Source organism: Onychostoma macrolepis, chromosome 17, assembly GCF_012432095.1.
Source record: "Onychostoma macrolepis isolate SWU-2019 chromosome 17, ASM1243209v1, whole genome shotgun sequence".
Classification (NCBI taxonomy): Eukaryota; Metazoa; Chordata; class Actinopteri; order Cypriniformes; family Cyprinidae; genus Onychostoma; species Onychostoma macrolepis.
Genome location: NC_081171.1, coordinates 14,187,588 through 14,215,023, shown reverse-complemented (window position 1 = coordinate 14,215,023; position 27,436 = coordinate 14,187,588). Strand labels below are relative to the sequence as shown.

At 37.1% G+C, this 27,436-nt stretch overlaps 1 protein-coding gene across 4 annotated transcripts in view; it reads left to right on the top strand.

Moving 5' to 3' along the window:
* Positions 1-27,436, top strand: part of hhat (hedgehog acyltransferase) — a 47,352-nt gene that overhangs the window by 7,604 nt on the left and 12,312 nt on the right. For 3 of the 4 annotated variants that reach the window (XR_009266726.1, XR_009266725.1, XM_058749424.1), the window contains exons 6-11: positions 3,410-3,667; positions 3,749-3,911; positions 7,743-7,893; positions 18,740-18,775; positions 26,115-26,316; positions 26,423-26,567. Coding sequence is in view for 2 of the 4 variants with exons in the window: in XM_058749424.1 (XP_058605407.1) it covers positions 3,410-3,667; positions 3,749-3,911; positions 7,743-7,893; positions 18,740-18,775; positions 26,115-26,316; positions 26,423-26,567 (955 nt within the window). In the remaining 2 variants the exon portion in view is untranslated. Of the gene's footprint in view, positions 1-3,409; positions 3,668-3,748; positions 3,912-7,742; positions 7,894-18,739; positions 18,776-19,610; positions 19,935-26,114; positions 26,317-26,422; positions 26,568-27,436 lie in introns of those variants that run through there. The other variant, XM_058749425.1, reaches the window with a different exon arrangement.

Sequence of the window (27,436 nt, the reverse complement as noted above, 5' to 3'; positions counted from 1 at the left end):
AATATTTTTTCCTCCCACCCCGAATTTTTCCCACCACAATGTCCTTTAAAGGGCTCCGTAGTGCGCCACACTTAGCGGTAGTTTAAGTTTTAGTTATAGTTTAAATTTTATGTTATTAAAATATTTCAAGTTTTTCATCTAATATTTGTTATTTCAAATAACAAAAACAATTTTTAGTAGTTTTCAGTTTTAGTTCATAATTATAAAACAGGTTGATTTGGTTGTAAAAACCATTCTAAATGGTTCATGAACAAATTCATTCCTTAAATTACAATCTCCCTGGAGGTGAAGATTATGACCTAGGGACGCCAGGCCCAGAGACACGTCTCCCTGGCGGGGTGGGCAGTACCCTGACGCCCCTTGGTCCAGTTGTCGGTAACGGTGAAAGCTAAGCTCCGGGGGCTTTTTCGAGTGACGCCAGTCCCAGAGACACGTCTCCCTGGCGGGGTGGGCACTAGAGAGAATGATTTCAGTTTTGGTCTATTTCTCACACAAATCTGTTGTATGGCTTCAGACTACTTGAAATATATAACATGAATCACACGGTGCAGTTCTATGGTGCTTTTGTGCCCTTCGTTGAACATTTAAAACTTAAGTTCACGTTTATTGTAATTGCATGTAAAAGAGTGACAAGCACAGTCTTCAAAATTTCTCCTTTTGTGTTCCACAAAAAAAGTAAGTCATGCAGATTTGGACCTTTATAACGATAATAAATGATTACAGAATTATTGTATTTGGTTGAACTACTTGTATCTCTTTCAAACTATCTGTATTGATGGGGTGATGTGTGATGGAGAGAGTGAGGGATTTGTCTGGTTCAGGATCAGGTCCAGCAGAGTCTGTGCTGTCTCCAGGGCTCTCAGAGCACATCTGCAGAGCTCCGCAGAGAGAATGGAGATGAGACTGAAACAAGCCTGCATTAAATGTCACCATTCTGTTCACACAAACACAGTAGCGTACACTCTCTAACAGTCTCTCAAGCAAACCTTCAAAGTCAAACGTTTGCATGCACAACAGTGCTTGTGTATTTCCTTTTTCCTCACACAATAGATGTTATAACAGCACAACAAAAAGAGCCAGCTGACTCCCTGAAGGTCTTGTTTTTGTTTGTTTCTTTATCTGCTTAGTCACTTGACACAGTGAATGATTGATTGACAGCTGTCATTAGATATCTAACTGAAGGGGAAAGCAACGAGAACAACAAGCTCGTGCCAATGGAGAGGAGGAAAGAGACAGAGGGAATATTGATCTGAGTTCCCTCCTTGCCTTGAGTTTCTCCTTGATTAATTGTGACACGGGCCCAAAGCTTCCCCTCTTAATTAAACCTTCATTTAATTATTATTTATTACTCAAGAAGCAATCATTAACATACCCATCTGAAGAACAATCAGCTGTAATTTAATCTATTGTGATCTTTATTCGCTTTTAATGATCTCTTTTTTCAGTACATCTCTGTTTACCTCAGTTACTTATGAGCTGTGAAAAACCCTCAGGAAGACAGCAATACCCATGCAGCCACCGCAGAGATCGCCATAATGACATACAAAGAAAAACGGCATCAGCCAGCGACTAATTTCAGAACGCTGCCCTGTCATTTAGTGTAATTTAGAGGTGGTTATAGCTTTATTTTTGAGTGGCGATAATGAGTTTTTGAAAGTGGCTGCTGCTGTGTCTCCTGGCTGGATGCCAGCTGTCATCTTCTGAGCATGCCCAGTAGATCATATTAGTTTAGTTTCGCCACAGAGGATCAGTGGATGCTGGTCTGAGGTAGAGTATTCTGGAAAGCTGTGGTTTACAGCGGTTGTTCATCCCTTACACAGTAGCATAGTAAACATTAGTCAGTCTAATATTGCTATGGAGCTGTTATTGCCCTCTTTATGACGTACAAAGGAATAATTAGACACGTTTGGATCCTTAAGTCACACTTTAAAATCTCAGAGTGACATTGTATTGGATGCAATATATCAAACTACAGTTGAGGTCAAAAGTTTACATTCCCCTTTCAAAATCTACAAAATGTTAATTATTTTACCAAAATAAAATAGGGATCATACAAAATGTATGTTTATAGTTTATTTAATACTGACCTGAATAAGATATTTCACATAAAAGATGTTTACATATGGTCCACAAGAGAAAATAATAGTTGAATTTATAAAAATGACCCTGTTCAAAAGTTTATATCCCCTTGATTCTTAATACTGTGTTGTTACCTGAATGATCCACAGCTGTTGTGTGTGTGTGTGTGTGTGTGTCTGTGTGTGTTTGTTTGTTTGTTTGTTTGTTTGTTTGTTTGTTTGTTTAGTGATAGTTGTTCACGAGTCCCTTGTTTGTCCTGAACAATTAAACTGCCTGCTGTTCTTCAGAAAAATCCTTCAGGTCCCACAAATTCTTTGGTTTTCCAGCATTTTTGTGTATTTGAACCCTTTCCAACAATGAGTGTATGATTTTGAGATCCATATGTTTTTTTAGGGCAACTGAGGGACTCATATGCAACTATCACAGAAGGTTCAAACGCTCACTGATGCTCGAGAAGGAAAAACCATGCATTAAGAGCCAGGGGGTGAAAACTGTATCTTTTAAGCTTTTAAGCAAAAAGTATGCAAAACCACTGTAAAAGAATCATAAAACTGCCATTTGACTCGTTTGTCATACTCCACATTAATGAGGGATCAGCCATTCCTGACTTGAATGAATTGTTCTTTTGAGTCAAATATTTCTCAGTTGATTCAAGTGATATTTTAGTATTGTTTATGTACTGTTACAGTATTTATAAATATTTTAAATGAGTCCAACTAGGCTTCATTTTGAAGAATATGTGCATCGTTTTATTTCTAACAAGCTTGAAAAGTATGCCTATAATATAGTGTAAAAAAAAATAAAAAAATACATGCAGCAGTTTTACAGCTGAAGTGTGTCCTTGCTGTCTCACCGATGGCATTTTCCATAAAAATTGGAAAAATAATGACTGTTTTGTAACGTACAGAAGCCCACAGACCCCATAAAATAAGTTGTAATCCTGAATATAGTAAATTTAATTTTATTTGGGGGTTTTGGCAGGAAGTTGTTGAGGGAATGGCATCTGAATACATGAGACCACTCTTTTTTTCTGTTTTTGTTGTCAGGCTTCAAAGTCGAAGGCACAGTTGTGCCTTCTGCCTGTGATTTTCTTTTTCTATGAATTTTGTAGATTGTGGTCCTGCTTCACCAGTTCTGACAAGATTGTGTCTGATGTAATAATAATAAAATGTCAATAATAATGAAATTAAAAAGAGGTATTCCTGCTGCTGCTATTTATACTTTTATTTCATGTCTTATGATCCAATTTAGATTTACAGCCACTGATGTGTGATTTCCTGATTAGTTTGTTAATTTAATTGTTTTTCCCTCTGTTTTTATTTGTTTCTAGCGTGGTTGGTACACTTCTGAAGACCAGTACTATCTCTTGCTCTTTAGTACTGCTGTTTGTATCTTGCGCTGCATTAGCTTTAGTCTGGAGCTGTGCTGGCGCCCCCTGCAGGCAGGAGGACCAAACCACTGCTACCATCTAGAGGAAAAAGGACAGAAGACTCTGATTTTTCAGTTCTGCAAGCTCACTGCCTACTGTTTCTATCACCCCCTGTTTTACAACGGACCCATTGTGACCTACAGAGACTTCAGTGAACAGGTAGAAGAAAATGAGATTCATAAAAGGCTGCAGGGTCTGTGCTTTATCCAGATGTACTAATGTCTTTCTCCGTCTCTGCAGATAGAGAAGCCAGTGTGTAAAGTCTCTGTGGTGTATGTGTTGAGTGGAATACTGCGTGTGTGTGTCTGGTGGTGTTTAGCCGAATTCATGATCCACTTCATGTACATGCACGCCATCCAGAGCAATGAAACCTACCTGGAGATGCTGCCACCCTGGGCGTTGGGTAAGTTTCTGGCTGCATATGAATTCATGAACTTTCATAGTATATATTGAATTTGATGAAGAATGTCTCAACAAACTGTAGGGATGCAAGTGTGTATGCATGCATTTCCAGACATACTACATCTGCCATGTTGGCATTGTCCATTTGAAGTTTTTTTGACCTATGATGTGCTCACAACAACCACAAAGACAGCCTACTTGGGTGTTAAATAAATACGATACCATTCAAAAGCTTGGGGTTGGTAAGATTTTTTAGTGATGTTTTGAAAGAAGTCTCTTTGGTTGCATATATTTGATGAAAAATACAGTATAAACTGCAATTGTGAAGTATTATTATACTTAAAAATAATGTAATTTATATCTGTGATAACAAAGCTGAATTTTCAGCAGTTTCAGCAGTCCATTACTACAGTGTGTGTGTGTGTACTGTGAATATTTATATGTATATATAAATACACACACATACATGTATATATTTAAGAAATGAGACAAAAATATTTTCTTTGTCATTTATTTATTCAGGAAAATGATCCAATATTGCATATCTGTGAGTGGCAAAAGTATGTAAATCTCTTGGATTAGCAGTTAATTTAAAGGTGAAATTAGAGTCCATCTGTGCAGAGGTGTTTTCAGTCCGTGCAATGACTATCAAATGTCAGTGCGTGACCTGTTTTATTCAAAGAACAGGGATCTATCAAAGTCTGATCATGTTTGTGGAAGTGAATCATGTCACGAACAAAGGAGATCACTGAGGACCTCAGAGTTGATGTTGCTAATCAGGCAAGAAAAGGTTACAAAACCGTCTCTAAAGAGTTTGGACTCCACAAATCCACAGTCAGACAGATTGTGTACACATGGAGGAAATTCAAGACCACTGTTACCTTCCCGAGAAGTGGTCGACCAACAAAGATGGTGGATGGATGGATGAAACCAAAATAGAACTTATTGGTTTAAATGAGAAGCTATTATGTTCGGAGAAAAGAACACACTGCATTCCAGTTTAAGATTCTTATCCCATTTGTGAAACGTGGTGGTAGTGTCGTGGCTTGGGCCTGTTTTGCTGCATCTTGGCCAGGACAGCCTGCCATCATTGATGGAACAATGAATTCTGAATTATGCCAGCAAGTTCTAAAGGAAAACATCAGGACATCTGTTTAAGAACAGAGTCTCAAGAGAATGTGGGTTATGCAGCAAGACAACAACCCCAAGCACACAAGTCATTCTACCAAAGAATGGTTAAAGAAGAACAAAGTTAATGTTTTGGACTGGCTGGGTCAAAGTCCGGACTCCAGACCATAATTTAGAATGTCGTGGAAAAGTTCGTTTATTTCAGTAATTCAACTCAAATTGTGAAACTCGTGTATTAAATAAATTCAATGCATACAGACTGAAGTAGTTTAAGTCTTTGGTTCTTTTAATTGTGATGATTTTGGCTCACATTTAACAAAAACCCACCAATTCACTATCTCAATAAATTAGAATATGGTGACATGCCAATCAGCTAATCAACTCAAAACACCTGCAAAGGTTTTCTGAGCCTTCAAAATGGTCTCTCAGTTTGGTTCACTAGGCTACACAATCATGGGGAAGACTGCTGACCTGATAGTTGTCCAGAAGACAATCATTGACACCCTTCACAAGGAGGGTAAGCCGCAAACATTCATTGCCAAAGAAGCTGGCTGTTCACAGAGTGCTGTATCCAAGCATGTTAACAGAAAGTTGAGTGGAAGGAAAAAGTGTGGAAGAAAAAGATGCACAACCAACCGAGAGAACCGCAGCCTTATGAGGATTGTCAAGCAAAATCGATTCAAGAATGTGGGTGAACTTCACAAGGCATAGACTGAGGCTGGGGTCAAGGCATCAAGAGCCACCACACACAGACGTGTCAAGGAATTTGGCTTCAGTTGTCGTATTCCTCTTGTTAAGCCACTCCTGAACCACAGTCAACGTCAGAGGCATCTTACCTGGGCTAAGGAGAAGAAGAACTGGACTGTTGCCCAGTGGTCCAAAGTCCTCTTTTCAGATGAGAGCAAGTTTTGTATTTCATTTGGAAACCAAGGTCCTAGAGTCTGGAGGAAGGGTGGAGAAGCTCATAGCCCAAGTTGCTTGAAGTCCAGTGTTAAGTTTCCACAGTCTGTGATGATTTGGGGTGTAATGTCATCTGCTGGTGTTGGTCCATTGTGTTTTTTGAAAACCAAAGTCACTGCACCCGTTTACAAAGAAATTTTGGAGCACTTCATGCTTCCTTCTGCTGACAAGCTTTTTAAAGATGCTGATTTCATTTTCCAGCAGCATTTGACACCTGCCCACACTGCCAAAAGCACCAAAAGGTGGTTAAATGACCATGGTGTTGGTGTTCTTGATTGGCCAGCAAACTCACCAGACCTGAACCCCATAGAGAATCTATGGGGTATTGTCAAGAGGAAAATGAGGAACAAGAGACCAAAAAATGCAGATGAGCTGAAGGCCACTGTCAAAGAAACCTGGGCTTCCATACCACCTCAGCAGTGCCACAAACTGATCACCTCCACGCCACGCCGAATTGAGGCAGTAATTAAAGCAAAAGGGGCCCTTACCAAGTATTGAGTACATATACAGTAAATTAACATACTTTCCAGAAGGCCAACAATTCACTAAAAATGTTTATGACGTATTCTAATTTGTTGAGGGGTTTTGTTAAATGTGAGCCAAAATCATCACAATTAAAAGAACCAAAGACTTAAACTACTTCAGTCTGTGTGCATTGAATTTAATACACGAGTTTCACAATTTGAGTTGAATTACTGAAATAAATGAACTTTTCCACGACATTCTAATTTATTGAGATGCACCTATATATGTGTGTATGTGTATATATACATTGCACATACATATTATGTAAAAACTAACTTTTATTTTGGATGTGATCCCTAAGTAACAACTTTCTTGGTACATGCAGTGCTTACATTCTAATAACAACCCTTTTCATATCCAATGGATCCTTGCCTCCCAGTCTTATAGGATAAGTGTCCAGAATTTCATGCAGTACATGATATGAGATCTGCTGTATCATGAGTTTTTAACATCTTACTTTTTTGACACACTGCTGTTTGCATAATGTGAAGCAGGGATGTATGAATATTTGTACTCAGTGAGTAGTTTTTATCCAAATGATGTCTTTCAGAATGGATACAGTCTGTCATGGTATAACTGGTGTTATTTTGGGTGCTAAAGTGTTTATTAAATTATTATCTTGCACAGATGTTCACAACGAAAACACACACGCACACACAGTTTTAGCCGTGTGCATCATCTTAACTTCCACACTTGCTGTCTATTGATCTTTGGAAGATGCTGATTTTGTGCTGCAAGAGAGAGTGGAGTAGAGAGTATACAGCAAGAACATAAAGTCATTATCACCACTTTGTACCTGCTTTGTACAGAAAGGGCTCACAGAAATTCTGTCCTATTTTTTACAGGCTTTTAGCCCTGTACCAGTGGGATATGGGAAAGACAGATGCTGTTCTCAGTTTCCACTGACACACAGAAAGAGAGAAGCGAAGAGGGAGAGATGACTAGAGAGGATGAGGATGATCAAACTAAATTATGAAACAGTTCGGAATAAAACTGAAATCTGATATAAATCATCAAATCTGTGGTTCTTCTCAGCCAGAATGGGATGAAGGGACGAAATGAGACTCACTTACATTGCATGGCCAAAACTGTGGCACCTGATGTGGTCAAACAGCTCTGTCATTTCAGATGTTTAAAGGGCAAATGTCTATGTGAGATCAAACACTTGGCCGTTTTACTTTTTAATGTCATCTAACCACTCTCTCTTTTTCACCTGCAGGTGGTTTGGCTCTTGCATTGGTCCAGTTTTTTTACATAAAGTATCTGGTCTTGTTTGGAGGGGTGTCTCTGCTTGTCAGATTGGATGGACTGGAGCCGCCAAAGTTACCACGCTGTGTCAGCATCATTTACAGCTTCACTGGGATGTGGAGGTAAATAAACACACACTTCTATGTTCTGTCAAACCTCAAAAAGACTTTATAGAGCTGGACTGGACCGATTTTGAAGCGATTCAATCATCACCTGCAGTACATCTCTGTACCAGCAGGGGTCAGAGCTGCACTGCAGTCACTATAATTGATTTAAGCCCTGAAACGATTGGCACAATGGTATAAGACTCACTTACACCCATCTACAAGCACATTACAGCAGCATAACGAGATCCATGCTTTCTGTTTAACATCACAAACATCTTGCCTCAAACGTATAGAATTGAGTGTTCGGCTGCTCTGATGGAGTTTAGCGCCTTGATGTCTCACGAGACGATGTAGAACAGGCTCGTACATGCAGGCTTCCTCCTAGACGATTGGATTTTACACTAAAGCTTGAAAGCTTGATGAAGATATGCAGCATTTCAACTTCAGTAGTCTGGAATGGTCTCCTAGGCAACCAACACCAGTCTGGAAACAGCAGTGTTTTAGATTTTCTGATATTTTTATGTCTGTTTTTTTCATCACACTCTTTAAACTTAGTAGAATACACACATTACTACTGAGTTATTGCCTTACTTTAATAAATCTATAGTGCAATGTGCAAAAGGCCCAAATCTAATTAAATAATAATAATAATTACTGAAATACTGCTAAAATGTTTGGGGTCAATAAGGTTTTTTTAATTTTTGAATGCTGCTCCAAGGCTGCATTTATTTGTTCAAAAATACAGTAAAAACATTTAATATTGTGAAATAGTATTACGATTTAAAATAACTGTTTTCTGTTTGAATATATTTGTATAAATACTTTATTCTTGTGATGGCGAAGCTGAATTTTCAGCAGTCATTACTCCAGTCTTCAGTGTCACATGATCCTTCAGAAATCATTTTCATATGCTGATTTGCTGCTCAAAAACATTTATTAATATGAATGTCGAAAACGTTTTGGCTGCTTACTATTTTTTGGTGGAAACCATGATACTTTTTTCAGTGTTCTTTGATGAATATAAAGTTTACACTGAAATACAAAGTTTTTGTAACCGTATTAATGAGTTTCCTGTTACTTTTGATCATTTTAATGCATCCTTTTGGAATAAAAGTTTAAAAACTACTTTTACTAACTCCAAACTTTTGAATGGTAGATTGTTTAATATATATAATGTTGCATTTGCAGTAGTTATTTACAACAGTATTAACCACCACTACCAAAAAAAGATTAAATATCATTACAGAAAAATTCTGAAAGTGTTTTAAACAATTTGAAGGAGTTTCCATATTAATTTATAATTTTTTTACGAAAGTAGCTTTAATGACTTCACAAACTATATTTCCTGATGGTTTTTGTAAGCATCTACTTCATTACGCCAATGGTTGTCAGTTAATTTTCATAACCCATCGTCGCGCGGATAGAGTGACACTATCTTCTGCTTCCTGTGTAACCGTGCATGTTTTGTGTATATCAGCAGATCTGCGCTGCAGACAGCTGCTGAAGCTCTGACAGCCGGAAAGGTTAAGCACCAGTGTGTGTATCTGAGTGGTGTTGAAGGTGATGGAGTTTAGAGTGTGATAAATGAGAGCAGTAAGGAAACAGACGTATGCCGGAGACTTTAGCAGGACCTGCTGTAAGACCCTGTCTGGCTTCAATCCCACACGGAGAGACAGAGCTCAGCTCCTCTGGACCCGATGGAGCGCAAACACACTCAGCATAGCCGCAACACACTCACATACACTGATATACTTCGAAACCCCACTCACATGCTCATCTCTGTGTTTAATGGCTCAGAACCACCGGATGCAACATACCACGTGGAGACAGTACCCCATACTGCAGGAAAGCAAAGTCTCTGGTTACAGTGCAAATGTCCTGCAGGGAGCGAACGAGATTGAGAACAACAGAGAGAGAGAGAGAGGGAGGGAGATTGAGATGTTGCTCTTGGCTGTAGTTAAATCTGGAGATTGCTGTGTGTGTGCATGTGTCTGCACACACGTGCGTGGATGTGTGAGTATTGCTGTGTGTGCATGTGTGTGATTTAGTACGGTCACTATCATGGATTGGGTTTACGGCGGTTGAAAGGTTTATGGGTTGCTATAAAACACTATTCATTTAGTCTAGCATCAACACACACACTCTATACTGTTTTGCTGACTCCTGCCTATAGCTATCTGATCGCTCTCAATGGATCTATTGATTTTTATGGGTCAGTAACACAAGGCTATTATTTCCAAATCTAATGAAAAAGTTAATTTTGCATTGAATCAAAATGTATTGTCTTAATGCACGTTTTTGGTCTTATTGTGAACAATTCAACTGTGCATTAATTATTATTAATTTTTTAAATAAATTTTTTAAATTTCTTTAACTTTTTATTGTTAACCTTGACTCGAAAGCTAAAATGTCATAACTTACTCTTTTTTTTTTTTGGCTAGTTTGATAGCCATTTAATTTCTAAAGTGAAATTAATTTTGGTATTTTTGGGGAGGTATAAAGTCAAAAAGGATTATACAGCTGTCCTGATGCCATGATGAAGAAAAAAGCCTCATTAAAAAAAAGAGATTCTTAAAATCCTTCAGTAGTTTAACAGAATTATGAGAAATGTGCTGTGAAAAACAAATAACAGGAATTATATCATAGAGAGAACTTTGTGTCAAGGACAGCAAGTCTCTTAAAATGTCTGATAATTTGACATTATCAGACAAGCCAAGGTTAGATTGTGAAATGCCATGTGTGACTCACTAAAATTAATAATTAATAATTCATGATCCTTCTAAAACTATTTTGTTCCTTGGATAATATATTACACTTTTTAAAATAATGATAAATAAGTTCTCTTGATAAATGTAAACCCCTTATGAAACCAACAGCTCTCACCCATTTTTAGATTTTCATTAGAACATTATTTAGTATGTTTATTGACACATTTTCCTCATGGGGTCCATTAGCTGGTCTTTTACTTCCCTTTTTACTACCAAAGTAGAAACATTAGGTCTCTCTCACACACACACACATACACTGAACAAAATTATAAACACAACACTTTTGTTTTTGCCCCCATTTTTCATGAGCTGAACTCAAAGATCTAAGACTTTTTCTATGTACACAAAAGGCCTATTTCTCTGAAATATTGTTCACAAATCTGTCTAAATCTGTGTTAGTGAGCACTTCTCCTTTGCCGAGATAATCCATCCACCTCACAGGTGTGGCATATCAAGATGCTGATTACACTGTAAAAAACAAAAAGTTGAGCCAACTTAAAATTTTAAGGCAACCAGCTTAAGCAGATTTTTGAGTTTTCTCAACTTGTCGTTTTAAGTTTATACAAACAAAATTTGAGAATCTCCCACAAAAATAAGTTGAGCAAATTCAAAAATCTGCTGAAGCTGGTTGCCTTAAAATTTTAAGTTGGCTCAACTTTTTTTTTTTTTTTTACAATGTAGACCGCATGATTATTGCACAGGTGTGCCTTAGGCTGGCCACAATAAAAGGTCACTCTAAAATGTGCAGTTTTATCACACAGCACAATGCCACAGATGTCGCAAGTTTTGAGGGAGCGTACAGTTGGCATGCTGACTGCAGGAATGTCCACCAGAGCTGTTGCCCGTGAATTGAATGTTAATTTCTCTACCATAAGCCATCTCCAAAGGTGTTTAAGAGAATTTGGTAGTACATCCAAACGGCCTCACAACCACAGACCACGTGTAACCACACCAGCCCAGGACCTCCACATCCAGCATCTTCACCTCCAAGATCGTCTGAGACCAGCCACCCAGACAGCTGCTGCAACAATCGGTTTGCATAACCAAAGAATTTCTGCACAAACTGTCAGAAACCGTCTCAGGGAAGCTCATCTGCATGCTCGTCGTCCTCATCGGGGTCTCGACCTGACTGCAGTTTGTCGTCATAACCGACTTGAGTGGGCAAATGCTCTTATTCGATGGCGTCTGGCACTTTGGAGAGGTGTTCTCTTCACGGATGAATCCCAGTTTTCACTGTACAGGGCAGATGGCAGACAGCGTGTATGGCGTTGTGTGGGTGAGCAGTTTGCTGATGTCAACGTTGTGGATCGAGTGGCCCATGGTGGCGGTGGGGTTATGGTATGGGCAGGCGTATGTTATGGACAATGAACACAGGTGCATTTTATTGATGGCATTTTGAATGCACAGAGATACCGTGACCAGATCCTGAGGCCCATTGTTGTGCCATTCATCCACGACCATCACCTCATGTTGCAGCATGATAATGCACGGCCTCATGTTGCAGCATGATAATGCACGGCCCCATGTTGCAAGGATCTGTACACAATTCCTGAAAGCTGAAAACATCCCAGTTCTTGCATGGCCAGCATACTCACCGGACATGTCACCCATTGAGCATGTTTGGGATGCTCTGGATCGGCGTGTATGACAGCGTGTTCCAGTTCCTGCCAATATCCAGCAACTTCGCTCAGCCATTGAAGAGGAGTGGACCAACATTCCACAGGCCACAATCAACAACCTGATCAACTCTATGCGAAGGAGATGTGTTGCACCCCCCCAAAACAGTAAAACTGCACATTTTAGCGTAAGGCTTTAGCCTTTATTTATAATTTTAGCTTTTAGGGAATCAAATCGTAGAAATTCGATTTTAATCTGATTAATTGATATTAATCAAAATGTATGATTTATACCTTATTAACGACTCGACCAGCGAGTATTAATACAGTATATTTTAGCAATTCTGTTTATCTCGTGGATTCGATAATAAATACAGAATTGGTTGGGAAATTTATGAGCAACAGGTAACACGATCTATGGCAAATAATTTAAGATTTGAAAATCACGGCACCAGACTATTCATAAAAAATGAATCGAGAGTTTATTTACTATTCTAGGATACAATACAAAACACATACACACACATACACACGTTATGGCAAGATGAAAGCAGTTTGAAGAAAGTTTAAAGCTTTTCTCTTTCCTGAGAATAAAGACGACCTGAAGGCGTCACAAACAGAAGACTCGACTATCGTTATCTTTTAACGATTCATTCAATTCAACTCAGCAAATTAGAGGTTTGTTTGTTTGTTTACTTGCTTGGAGTTGAAGTTGAAGGCGGTTCTTCTTGAGGGAAACCCAGACTTTCTTTTGCAGATGTGTCGTTGTCGCGTGACGTCACTCGGGGAATCTCCTCTACGATTGGATGGCTTCCTGGCGGCGCGTGAATGGCAAGTTTGAAGTTCTTACACGGCGGGCTTTGCAAGTTACTTTGGTCAGACGTGGACAGAGTGTCCTTTGAGATGTCCTTTGAGATGATCAAACTAGATGTTAAGTCTGTAGGCGGGTAAGGCGAGACCAAAGTTTCCAAGCAGCCAAGTTTCCTTGCAGTTTTCCACCAGTTTTCCAACACTTTGCAGAGTTGGGTGTCTGTTTTTATCGGACTGATTTGAGTCCATCCCATTCACTGTTTGGTCCAATCACATTGTTTCTGTAGGGCGGAGCCCCGCCCAGCACGGCTTCTTTTCGTGCATACCTTATCTGCAAATAAATATGTCACATGGAGGAAATATCCTAGCAGATTTCTATAAAGTGTTATAATCATACCTTATGATGCTAAAAGTCAACATTCATCCTTATCACCTTATTGAAATCAAAATAACGTTTAATTCAATATCAAACATGAGGTATTTGTCATATCGAATACCTATAATTTTACCTACTAAACGGGTTAAGTCACAGATTAAAATAGCCTAAGTTCTAATAACCACAGCAAGATAAACAAAACATAAAATACCACATTCATATATATATTGTCTCTTGAGTATATTGCTTTAATAGCAGCAGTCTTTTCTTGAATGTCCTTTTGGCAAAGTTCGGGTGCTTTTTTGGAGAAGAAGAGAAAAGAGGCCCATTCCTTTGGAAGGCGGGAGACCAAAGCTGAGGTCGTGAGGTCATGAGGAGTATCACGTTGTGTGGCTTTGGTGATCTTCTTAGCTCAGACTAAGCTGTAAGTCAGTCATTTTTTTTTTTATCAGAAGGTAGTTTATGGTAAGCGGGGTCGCAGTATCACGGACGCTCTGGTTCTGGAACCTCTCCAAAGAAGTAGTTCTTTGTTGTTAACTCCGTGCAGATGTAGCGCGGTCATTTCATCCTCAAACTTATCATGTTTTACGAGTCTTTCGAGGTGATAAGAAGAGTATGGCCGGACGCTAGTCATAGAATTGTGGCGTTGTGTTGGTCATTTGTTCATTTTACAAGTTGATGATGGAAGATAAATTCCTTGGAATGTTCTGAGTTAGCTCATGTGTGTGCGTTCTTTTCGACCAGGTTCTACATTAGAGTGGCCTTTTATTGTGGCCAGCCTAAGGCACACCTGTGCAATAATCATGCTGTCTAATCAGCATCTTGATATACCACACCTGTGAGGTGGATGGAGTATCTCGGCAAAGGAGAAGTGCTCACTAATACAGATTTAGACAGATTTGTGAACAATATTTGAGAGAAATAGGCCTTTTGTGTACATAGAAAAAGTCTTAGATCTTTGAGTTCAGCTCATGAAAAATGGGGGCAAAAACAAAAGTGTTGCGTTTATAATTTTGTTCAGTGTATATGCAGTGAGAACAAGACCAGGTTTTACACTGATCTCCGTTCTCTTCATCATCTCACCTATAGTTTAGTGATCATGAGGGAAAACACTGTCTGAGCTGTGGGAAGTGTTTACAAACTGTTTCCTTCAGACCTACTTTTTCAGATGATGTATGGAGTAGAGAAGGCATATCTGATGGAAACAGCAGGATATTGAGTGAATATGTTCCAATGTGTATCTCACTTTCAGCTTCATGAATCACCATCTGACTCACACAGCTCATGAATGACACCAGACGTGAGTTTGTTCTCTGCGTCTGTTTTAATAGCGCCTTGTTTATGTGCCACACGCATCTAGTGGAGTCAAATTACCAATTCAGAGGGAATGTGTTGAATTGAATAGAATGGCAGATTCTAACTCTGGTGCTTTAGGCCTGAAATATAAAAACAGGCTGTAGTGTAGTGTTTTCCCAACCAGGAAAATTTTATTTTTACAGTCATACCAAAATTTATTCAGACACTTTCAAAATTTCTCGCATTGTATCACAGTTTATTCGCTATAGTTTAGAAAATGGTAATAAAATATGACAAGAACTCAAGTTAAACTGTGTCATAACAAATTCATCTTGATCATGTCAGATAACTTTGATAGAAAGGTATGTAATGGATTACAATCAAATAAAAATTATTCAGCTGTTAAATTTAAGTACACAATTCGATAATACCAATTTAGGTCAACCAATTTCCAAGCAATACTTAATTTTGTTCAGTCTGTGGTGTAAAAAATTCACATTAGAAATTAAAGAAAAAACACTTGAGCAAAACATGGTCAGGTCAAAGTGTCTGAATATTTTTTGATCCCAAATTTTACTGGTAATTCACTGTATGAAGAATTTTGGGGTACAATATGTCACAGTTCACTTTATTTTGCTGTCCTCACTTATATTTATGAACTATAGTGTCCTGCACCCACTAGGAAAAAATATCAAAAATTATATCTGGTTATATCTAATTTTTGGTTTGACTGTAGCTTTATTAAACCTATAAAATAAAATAAAATAAAATAAACAGTCAAAATAGCTAATTGTGATTCAGTTCCTTTTTAAGATAAGAAAAGTTGTGTATTATATATACAGGTTTTTAAATATATGTGACCCTGGACCACAAAACCAGTCATAAGTTGCACAGGTATATTCATAACAATAGCCAACAATACATTGTATGGGTCAAAATGATTGATTTTTCTTTTATGCAAAAAATCATTAGGATATTAAATAAAGATCATGTTTCATGAAGATATTTTGTAAATTTCCTGCCATAAATACAGTTGTGCTCATAAATTTACATGTCCCTTGCAGAATATGCAAAATGTTGAAAATTGCATGTTATTGTTTATTTAATACTGTCCTGAATAAGCTATTTCACATAACAGATGGTTATATATTCTCCACAAGACAAAATAATAACTGAATTTATAAAAATCACCCCGTTCAAAAGTTTACATACCCTTGAATCTTAATACTGCGTGTCGTTTCCTGGATGATCCACGACTGTCTGAATGCATTGTGTTGCCTTCTTGAGCATCAGTAAATATTTCCACCTTTTGTAATAGTTGTGCAGGAGCTGGAAGATTTTTCTGAAGAACAGCAGAAAAACTATTATGACCCTTATGACTGTCACATATTTGTGTTGACTTTTACTGCTTGTGGCATTTTTTTAAACTTTAATAATGATTTAATGATAATAAATGAGACAGTTTGATTTAATATTTATCGTTTGGTGTTCATAAAGAGCTTGAACCTAACTGATGGTAATGACAAAAGGTTACAGTAATTGTTTGGTATGAATCATCTCTTTTAAATTGGTTAAACATTTGCATAGTGTATTTCCGGACTTAAACGGAAGAGACAAGCAAAACTGCATGCCTCCACATAATGTTTTATTAATATAGAGTGAAATTACTGCTGCTTTATCTGATCTCCTGGCCTTCCCGGATGACTTTATTTCCCCAGAGCTGAAGCAGATTTCATCAATAGTTGTTAATGAACGCTGGGAAGTGCTGGAATGAATCAAACGATCCTGGACAATCTGATTTTGGAGTCATTATGTATCGAAGACCCCAGGCCCAATCCATCCCCCTCCAGACACTCTCTCGCCTTTGTTTTGTCTTTCTCTCTTTCTCTCGCTCTCTCTTTCCAGATGGATATTTTTGCGGCACTGAAGTTTTCTGTTGGCTCATGAAAACTTCATGTCGGGGCTTTCTGACATGTTAGCAGCCATCTGCTTGCACGTGTCCGTTTCTCCTCATGAAGCCCTGTTTTTAGAAGCTCTTTACTGCTGTCTCTGGGGTCTGGGTGTATTTGGACTCAGAAAGTGACAGACTGAACTACATATGAAAGCCTTATGGCCAGAAAACCGTCTGTTGGTGTCAAATTCAGATTGTGTGTTTGCTCTAATTGGATGAGATGATGGAGATTTCCATATCGCTGTCCACACACTCATCCATTTAATCCTTTTCACTGTGAATTGTAAAATGAACATTTTGACCTGTTTATCCATTCATCCGTCCTATCCAGCAGATCGATGTCAAATAGCATTATGTCAGGATAAAGGAAGAGGGATGAAATGTGGATAGATGGATGACTAGAAGTAAGGTGAGGATAACAATAAGTGAAACTGTGGCTATAGTGAGGACCTGAGGACCTCTGTTCACACCTGCTCAGAGAAACAGGAGGAAGAGAAAGTCCTGCAGAGAAACAAATTGAGTTACAAAGGGCCAAATCAATATTTTATTTCTGTCATGATGGTTTGATACGAGCTGCATGTCAAAGGGCAAAACAGAAACCCTGTGTGATTAGTGAACACAATGTAACTTTATATTGTTTGTTAGAAACATACAGTAGGCCTGGTGGGACGATATCTACAAAGACAACGACGAAGATATAGTTTTAAAAATCCAAAAATTTATAAAGTTCTAAAAATAATAAAGAATAGCAGAGTCCACACCACAGCTATAACAATAAAGGCAAAGAGAAACGATATTGTTGGAATCACTTTCAGAATGATTTTTTTCCAGCTGATGAACAATAAAAACATTGACAGAATCAATCCTGCAATAACCAGCTTGATCATTTAAAGCGGCAGAGGAGCGTGTGCTTAGAATAAACAGACAATATCATCCACTGGTGTGAATGCTAATATAGTTATCTTTTTAGTTATCGTTCTTGGTGTGAAGCGGGCCTTTAAAGTTGAGATCCAAACCAAGTGATCCAAAGAAGCGTAGTTTCTAAAGATCAGCTTATTTTTGTGAACCATATTTATTGAAATTAATTTCAATCCAGTTCAACATGATTGATTTTTTTTTTTAATTAAATGTATTTATTTGTTTATTTTTAATTTTATATTGCATATATTTCTGTATTTATATATATATATATATATATATATATATATATATATATATATATATTTGGTTTTTTTATAATCTCCATTTTAATTTTTAATAATATCAATTATGGCATTATTTAATATTTTATTTAGTCATTTTGTGTAGTAAATATATTATATATTTGTATTTTATTATTTTATTTTTACATATATTTTTTATATTTAAATAATATTTTATTTATTTTATATATTATTATATTTCTTTTTAATAATTTATTTCATTATTTAATTTTTTTACTTTTAATTTTTAAAGAGCTATCTAGTGAGCACAACATCATATAGACTTGCGGATTCGCTCATTTGATTTGGGCCAGTAATCCTAGCAACCACCTAAAAGACCCTAACAACCACATAGCAACATCCTAATAATTACCTGACCTGTGACACACTAGCATTGTGGTGGCAAGTTTTGTGTGGGCATGTACGTCCTCTCACACACATTAACTTCTGAAAATGTACAAATAGAGTTTCATACGACTGCATGAATATTTTTCTGCCTACCAGATCGATAAGAGTGTCCCAAACCTGCCACAAAACCCAGCGTTAGACTACAGCTCAACTAGACAAACGGCAAAACTGTTCTGGGATCAGCCGCTTTGAGAAAATGTCTCCCAGCGCTACGGCTGTCTCACCAAATGCCAGCGTTTGTCCCCAGAGATTCATTAAAATGGTTTCCTCAAGCATCTCATTTATGCAGATTCTCTTCTCTTTTTGTCTGTTCTGGGTGTTGACTGATTAAACACATGTTTGTGTTGTGTTAAGTTCTACGGAAGTGTGTGTGTATTACCTCAAACCATCCGTTTAACCCCTGAGCTCACTCATTACTGTCTTTTGCTTTTCAGACACTTTGATGTGGGGCTTTACAAATGGCTCATCAGGTACGATTTCTCCATTTCTTCTTATTTTGTGTGGGTGTGCGAGATATTTTGCACTGCTATGGACACGGTTATCTCTTGTTGCGGATTGAAAAGCACATGAATAATAATCATAATCAGAAACCATAATCACTAGAACAATTACACGTTTCTGATACATAATAAAACTGACAGTCTTGTCCTTTTGTTCTTGTTAGATTTGAATGTTTTTTTCTGCTACCTTAATATTAAATTTACTGATATATAATACACAGATGAAACCTTATGATGTTCATATTCCGCAGCAACATCAATTTTTTTTTAAATAAGTTTCAACAGCAAAAGCATTTAAGCTGGTGCATTAGCATACTTGGCTGAAGATGAAAGCAAAAATTACACAAATTATCCATCAGGAAGAAGAATATTGCTGTTGTCGCATTTTTAGATGTGCTTTAAGCCATTAAGGTAAAGTTTCCTAATGCACTTATGATATGTGACAATGTGATGCGCAGATTTGTCGCAGTGGGAGAGACTCACTTTACACACTTAATAGCCCTGTAAAGAAAATAATAGAACCAAATGACTCATTTACATTTAAATATACATGCAAATCGGTTAAGTTATATACATATTTACACGTGTGTGTGTGTGTGTGTGTGTATATATATATATATATATATATATATATATATATATATATATATATATATATATATATATATTTACATATTTACATATTTCTAGGCTCAAAATGATCCAACTTTATGCAGATGAGCTTCATAATAGGGTGTGTTCCACACACTCAAGCCATCGCTGTTGCTGCGAACTGGCAGCCTATAATGAACCGTTTTTATTTCAGCAAGACACAATGGATAAATTTGGCACTGGTCATGATTGGTCACCCAAGAGTCCAGAAACACAGCTCAGCTCAGTCTCTCACCGCCGAAAATGTTCTGCTGTTTGATTGCAAGTTTATTTATTTATTTTTATTTTTTTATAACAAGTAGTGCTCATTTTATGCCAGAGACCATTTGCTTTTTCTGTGATTTGATTTACACTCTGACAATAGGCAGAATATGATAAATATTGTAATTTGGATGAATTTAGCCTTGCTATAAACAATTTTAGTGTTGTGACATTTGAAATACAGCCACTGAATGTTTCCACAAAATACCCGATACCTCAGAATAATATTAGTCATAAAAATAAACAGCTGTTTATCTGTGAAATGTTTGTAGAGTCTGTTAAATAGGAATATATCGCATAATAAATCATGCAGCACATTCTGTAACATGTAATATTACAGAATTTAGAGAATTTATATATAAATGTTTTATAGGTGTTTGTATGAATGGTCACTTTCCTGGCAGGAAGTCAGACAAATTATTCTTCAGAGCAGCTGGACAGATGTTTTCAAGCCGCCACTTATGCTTTAATGATATTTTTCTTTTTGTATAAATACTCTCAGGGACTGGAATAGGTTGATTCAGTAGGGAAACCCTTCAAAAATTTAAAAATAAAAAATAAAAACCTCTCGAGGTCCTGGCGTAACCTTGTCTGCTCAGCTGTTGCATTTCCTGACACAGTTATTCATATTCTAATGTCCTCCAGTTGTATGGAGAGATCATTGTGGAGGTTTTGGAGAGAGAGCTCAGGTTGTGTTTTCGTTCAGGGTTTGGTATTGTCAGTCTTTGGCAGGGCTGCGATCTCCACAGACAAAAGATGTTTGATCAGGGTTGTATTAGCATGTATTTAGCACGATGAGCATCTTATTCTATCTCATGCTGGAAACTCGCCAGTTTGTGTGAATATGTACATTGGAAATGAATGTTACGTGTGATGCTGCTTGAGCCAATAACACAGACACAAAAGTCCATAAATTATTTAATATTTTATTTTTAGAACATCAGGGCAAATGACAAGACACTGACAAGACAACCATGATGTTTACAAAGACGTATTCATCACAACATATTCTATATGCATCACAAATGATAATAGGAATGCATGTTATATCTGTACTAAATTAGTTATTTAGGGCCATATGAAATGTTTTATTTTCTCCCAAATTTTGTTGAATTTTTTCTCAAATTCTTTGAATTTTGTTTTCATTTTTTGGGACTTACCTTTAATGTTTAATTAAATGTTGTATATTTGGATATTTTTCTTCTCTCACGTTCTGCTACTTTAATTTTTGCTTATTTTCCTCTGTTTTTACTTTTATATTACCTTTGACATCATCTAACACTCACCTAAAGTCAATAAAAAAAAAATAGATAAATAAAAACAATAATATAATAACACTGTTAAATGCAATCTGTAGCAAATCTCAAAATGAATATCCATTTTTCATGCTTCTGTTGTGATGCCTGTAATTCACATAAAGACTATATTAACATTAACATTTAGACTATATTTAGACTAAATTGTATAGAATTTAATATTGGCAATATTTTTTTCTTTATAGGTATCAATCAAAATTGTAAAAAAAAATCTTCAATACTGTTCAATTTTAAGGTATTTGAGAGAAACCTATATCTCTCTTTTCCCCCCAAAATGTAATTTTTTATTTTGATTAAACTAACCTAACATCCTAGTTTGGCTTGTAGCAGACCTGTGAGGAGATTCGTTTTCAGACAAATAGCAGAAGTTGCGAGCAGTGGAAAAACAGTACAATTTCCCGCCCAAATGGGAAGTGTTCCATTGCTCCCTAAATCCCACCAATCAGAAAGCTGAGAATGTAAGCACTCAAGCAGGAACACTGAACTTGAATTTGAATATGTTCAGTATTGAGCAGGGGCATTTCCTCCGAGGAGGCAAGGGAGGCAGTGTCTCCTCTCCTCAAAATTGGATGAGAAAATAATCGATTTTACAAAAATTAAACAGCGCAAATATGACATTAAAAGTCTAAAAGTCACTCGTTTTTATAAAGTAACACTGTCCAACAGCGACACCCACAGGTAAAGTTACAGCGGAGGCTTGCCTCCCTTCAGTCCATAGACTTTCTACAGAGACCCCAAAGTGTGCGGTGACTTTTCTGGAGGCTCATTGAGATGAGTGGGGGAAAGTCATGTGAGAGGAGGCAATGCCTCCATCGCGCTATAATTGGATACGATCTGTTATGATTGGATGTGATTTCATGCGATAAATCCCGCCTCTTGTTTTTGTGCGAGCTTTCAGAATGAATGAAGGAAATAATGGCGTTATTGACTAATTATAAAATAAGTAAATTAGTAAGTGATTTGTGTCATGTCAAAATGAAACATGAAATGGCTTGAAAACATGATGACTGTGTCAGTTTTTAGTGAGTATTCAGCTTGATGAAATGAAAGATGTAGGCTATCTTCGTGGCTGTGAGTCGTGACAATGTTTGTGACGGCTTTTATCACGATGACCCGAAAATAAGTTGACTATTAAAAAAACAGCTGAGCATCAGTTAACAAATAAAAAACGGAGTGTGTATATTACTGAAAATACATGCCTTTCTGACGTGATATCTGATTTGAAAAGGTAGGGAAAAAGTTCGGCAAAACGTGGATTCGAACCAAGGTTGTTCTTTGTTGAAAATACATGCCTTTCCGACTGTTTGCAACAAGTAGTATAAATAGCAGAAAATCCAGCTGTAAACAGAATCTATAGCTATTTGCACTTAGTGTAAACGCATTAACATGACATGAATTATATATATATATATATATATATATATATATATAGCCTATGTGTGTGTGTGTGTGTGTACGTATGTATGTATAGCCTATATAAACTTATAACTGCCTCCTCATTTTAAAACACCACCGCATGCCACTGGTATTGAGTATTTTGAGTAACCCCTTCATTGCGAACAGCAAACCAAAAACAATTCCATCTCTTCCTGACCATACAATCTCTCTCTCTCTCTCTATGTTAAAATGTGTAGTGATTGCAGTGTGGCAGAGAGAGTTGATCTGCATAATTGGAGTGTGAATGTGGGCTGTGTGTGTGTGTGTGTGTAAGCGAGTGTTGTAAAGTGCATTTGGAGAGATGTTAATGTGCTTTTAAATGTGCAGTAATTGTGAAGAGCTGAGTTTTGGAGTGTGGAGATGTGGGAGAGGATCTTCACTCTCCATTTGTGACTCACCGCTGATCTTAAAGCATCCACAGACACATGCCACGCACCCCTCCTGTCGCGCTATTGTCTGCTTGAATGCCTCGCTTTCAGCCTGTTGAGTGTCATCTCCTGTCTATTGAAATGTGTTCACCACAATCAAATCACAGACGCAGTTCATATGAGCTTATATAAGGGCGAGAGAGGGCTGAGATTATTCTCCAGTGGCCGCAGAGGCAGAACGAGACCTTATTGTTTCTGTTCATAATGAAAATGTGCTCATAAACACTTTTCTCAGCATACGCTTGGGCTTTAAAAAGCACATTAACAAAAGAAACAGAAACTGAATGCAAGATCCACTAGGATTGCGAGGTAAATCTCTACTAAAACAAAATTACCACGTGCCAAAAATTTACCATGTTACTACTACCTTATCTGGATGATAATGTGTTCAGTTCAGGAAGCGTGACATGAATTAAAAAGTTAGTGTGATTCATTAAATGGGTTTTAAGTGCATTTAGCGGAGTTTGACATTCATAATTGTTTCAGTCTGTAATTTATTTGTAAATCAACTGCAAATGGGATGTTTAACAAAGAAAGGTTACTTACACTCTTTTTGTGGCAGAACTTAATTATCCTAATAAGTATGAAATTGTGTAATTTTAAAGAAATTTAATGGAGAGAATATGAGGCAACAATAGCAAAAACGTGTTTAAGCATGTAAGTAAAGTTTGAGAGAAGATGTTATATTATTTATAGCAAATTTACATTTCCCGTATGTATTGGAGTTTGTGAAACAGAATGTGTGAGCGCTGTTGCAGAAATATATCCCTTTACATGTCTGTAAATAGTATGTATAATACATAAATAGAATTGTGTGTGTGTGTGTTTGTGTGTCTCTGTGCGCATTTTTGTGACAAATCAGGACATAGATTTGTATAATGACAAGGGTATGACATAGGTATTACAAGGAGAAGGTGACTTTTCAGGAAATTACCCCATGTCCCCACTTTTCAAAAAGCTTATAAATCACACAGAATGGAGTGTATTGAAAATCTGAAATAACACAAAGTTTCCTGTAAGGGGTAGGGTTAGGTGTATGGTTGGTGTAGGGCAATAGCACATACAGTTTGTACTGTATAAAACCATTACGCTTATGGGATGTCCCCACTTTTCACAAAACAAACGTGTGTGTGTGTGTTTGTGTGTCTCTGTGCGCATTTTGTGACAAATCAGGACATAGATTTGTATAATGACAAGGGTATGACATGGGTATTGCAAGGAGAAGGTGACTTTTCAGGACATTGCCCCATGTCCCCACTTTTCAAAACGCTTATAAATCACACAGAATGGAGTGTATTGAAAATCTGAAATAGCACAAAGTTTCCTGTAAGGGGTAGGGTTAGGTGTAGGGTTGGTGTAGGGCAATAGCACATACAGTTTGTACATTATAAAAACCATTACGCCTATGCGATGTCACCACTTTTCACAAAAACAAACGTGTGTGTGTGTGTTATATTCCAAGTTTCATTTCATCATTTATTTAGTCCAGAACCCAAGGTGGCAAAGGCTTCAATCACACCAAATCCAAATTTTGGTATCAATACAAACCCACTGACCGGTTGCCATAATGTAAAAACTTCTTTCAGAATATTTGTATTATTTATATATGACTATATTTTTTAGATTTATTTTTGGCATTTTCACCTTTATAACGATAGGACAGATCAGAACTGACAGGAGAGAGATGTGGGCGTGACTTTTGAACAGTGGAGAAAATAATAAAAAAATCTTTGACAACAAAATGCTTCAAATTTCTTCAAATTTCTTATAGTACAGTAAGTTTATAGTACTTATAGTACAGTCTTGTTTTAAGTATGTTTGTTTTGCTTCTTTCTGATTAGAAACCATCAGTAATTCCAGTCAGCTTATCAGTGAATCCACAAAAACCCATCAGTCCTATTAGACGTCCTATAGGGGAGAAACAGACACATGAATGCTGAAGAATAAAAATAGAAGAGGAGAGTTTTTTAAGTGTGATAAAATAAAGCACAGTTGATCTTCTTTTCTTGATCTCTACACACGCTGTCAGCTGGAGCCGTGGTCAGGGGCTAATCTTATCCTCTTCACTATGTCCCTCACACACACAGATGAGTCAAGTCCTCCACTATCCCAACAGCCTCATTAGAACAGATTGGTGCTCTCTCAGCCCTGAAATGGAAACTCTACTACACTGCCTTCGAGAGAAATCGGGTTTAGTTCAGAATTCTCTCTCTCTCTCTCTCTGCTGTCTGTTATCACAGACAGTATGTCATCTGAAGACACTTTTTCTCTTTTTTTCTCACATTTGTCTAACAGGCAATTGTGGTCCACATGATAAAAATGGCTCAATAAACATTAAAGGGGTCATAAAACTGAGAAATCAAAATTCACTTGATCTTTTGACATATAAGAGGTCATTATGCTATAAAAACTTCCTGTAAGTTTCAGAACTCAGAAATTTCTCATTAGTCTAAAAACAGCTTATATTGAAGCCAATCTGCCAAAATGACAGGTTGTGGAGTGTGCCACTTTATGATGTAATAGTGTGGCTAAACTCCGCCTCCGCAGAAGAAGATCAACGCCTGCTTCTACATCACTGCCTGTTTAGCCCCACCCACCAATTTGTGCATGTAGTAGGTAAATGACAAGAGCGGCAAACGCAGGTCTACACAGAAAATAAAATGTATTTGATGAACCTTGTTTTCAATGAAGTTCCAGACCATGTCAGTAAGAACTCGGCCCTTTGTTCACTTCATTTTAGCGTGGATTCATTTACAGACAAGGCACAATTTGACACAGGATTTTCAGAAAGATTGAAACTAAAAGACGGTGCTGTGCCGACTATATTGGATTTGACAGTAATGTCGCACCACACACGTGTGAATAACTGTTTTTATTACGTGGTCCGTTATTACAGATCGTTTGATATGTACTGAGTATTTATGCATTTTTAACCTAAATCACAGCAGCGTCCATCTATGAGGACTAAAAATCTTGATAACATTATAAGTGGGCCTCAGAGAACAATACAAAATAGTGAAAATGGCAGTTCATGACACCTTTAAATAATGCAGTTGTAAAAATGCAAAATGTTTGTTTGGAGGATCATTACTTCAGTATTAAAACAATTTTTGATTGTTAATTGTCAAATTAGTCTTTAAAAGAAAACAGCAACTCTTGTTTTCCACATAGTAGTTCATGTTTATGCTGAGCATGTGTGTTTGTGTGTGTTTTTAGGTACATATATGTGCCAATGGGCGGCTCTCGTCACGGGGTGTTCCGGAAACTCGTCTCCACAGCGCTGGCGTTTGGGTTTGTGTGTTTCTGGCATGGTTGCCATGACTACCTGCAGTACTGGGCCGTGCTGAACTGGGTTGGGGTGTTGGTGGAGAACGCTCTCGCACTCCTCTTTTCCTTTCATCCTCTTCATCACGTTATTGTGAGTTCACACAATCCCTCTTAAGTTATCAGCTTTAAACAAAGTTCAGTGTTTATAATGAAGTAAGGTCACTAATAAATACCATGCTCATTTGGTCTTGTCTTAGGTGCGCTGTCTGTCACCTCGGATGCAGAGGCGTGGCCTAGCGCTTATGTCTGCCCTCTCCACTGCTTTTCTGATTCTGTCTAATCTGTTTTTTCTGGGCGGGATCCATGTCGGAAGAATCTTCTGGAAGAGGGTGTTTGTCGAAGGTGGGTCATTTAAATGTATGCACTTCTTATATACCCTTGTGAAAAAGAAGTAAGCTTTTGCATACTTTTAAAACGAGAACTTATGGAAATATTATACTTTCAAAAAATATTCTTAGATGTGAATTGAATTAATTAATTTCTGAATAATTTGCTGAAAATTTGCTTACCATCAGGCCATTCAAGATGTAGATGAGTTTGTTTGTTCAATGGAACAGATTTGGAGAAATTTAGCATTACATCCTTTGCAGTGAATGGGTGCCATCAGAATGAGAGTCCAAAAAGCTGATGAAAACATCACACTAATCTACAATTTATCAGTTAACGAAGTGAAAAGCTGTGTTTGTAACAAGCAAATCCATTATTAAGGTTTTTTCATTTCAAACCATTGCTTCTGGCCAAAATAGCAGTCTATAATAGCAGTACTTAACATGCTTTAATATGTTAATCAAAACATCAAAATAAATGTACTTTAAAGCATAACTAAAGATTATTAAAACATAATTTTAAAAAGAAAATTTAAAGATAAAATCTGAAACTCTTTAACACTTTTTAAAGTGTTTTAAAGAAACAGTCATGAAAGTGACACTTAAGTACACTTAAATGGCCTTTTATTTCATTAATATATTATCTGCAAGTACTTTTTTGCACTATAAGTGCACATTCAATACAATTAAGCACTTTTTTTTTTACAAGGGTAGAGAGACATTCACACATGTCATCAGTCAGATTTATTTCCCCTCAATCTGTAACTGCTGACAAGTCAACCACAGCTGCTGACAACGTGTTTTTAAACTCTGGGAATGTGAAAGTTTTCAACCTTTTAACGTTTTGTGGGTCATGTTGAGGCAGTAATTCAGAAAGAAAGCTGT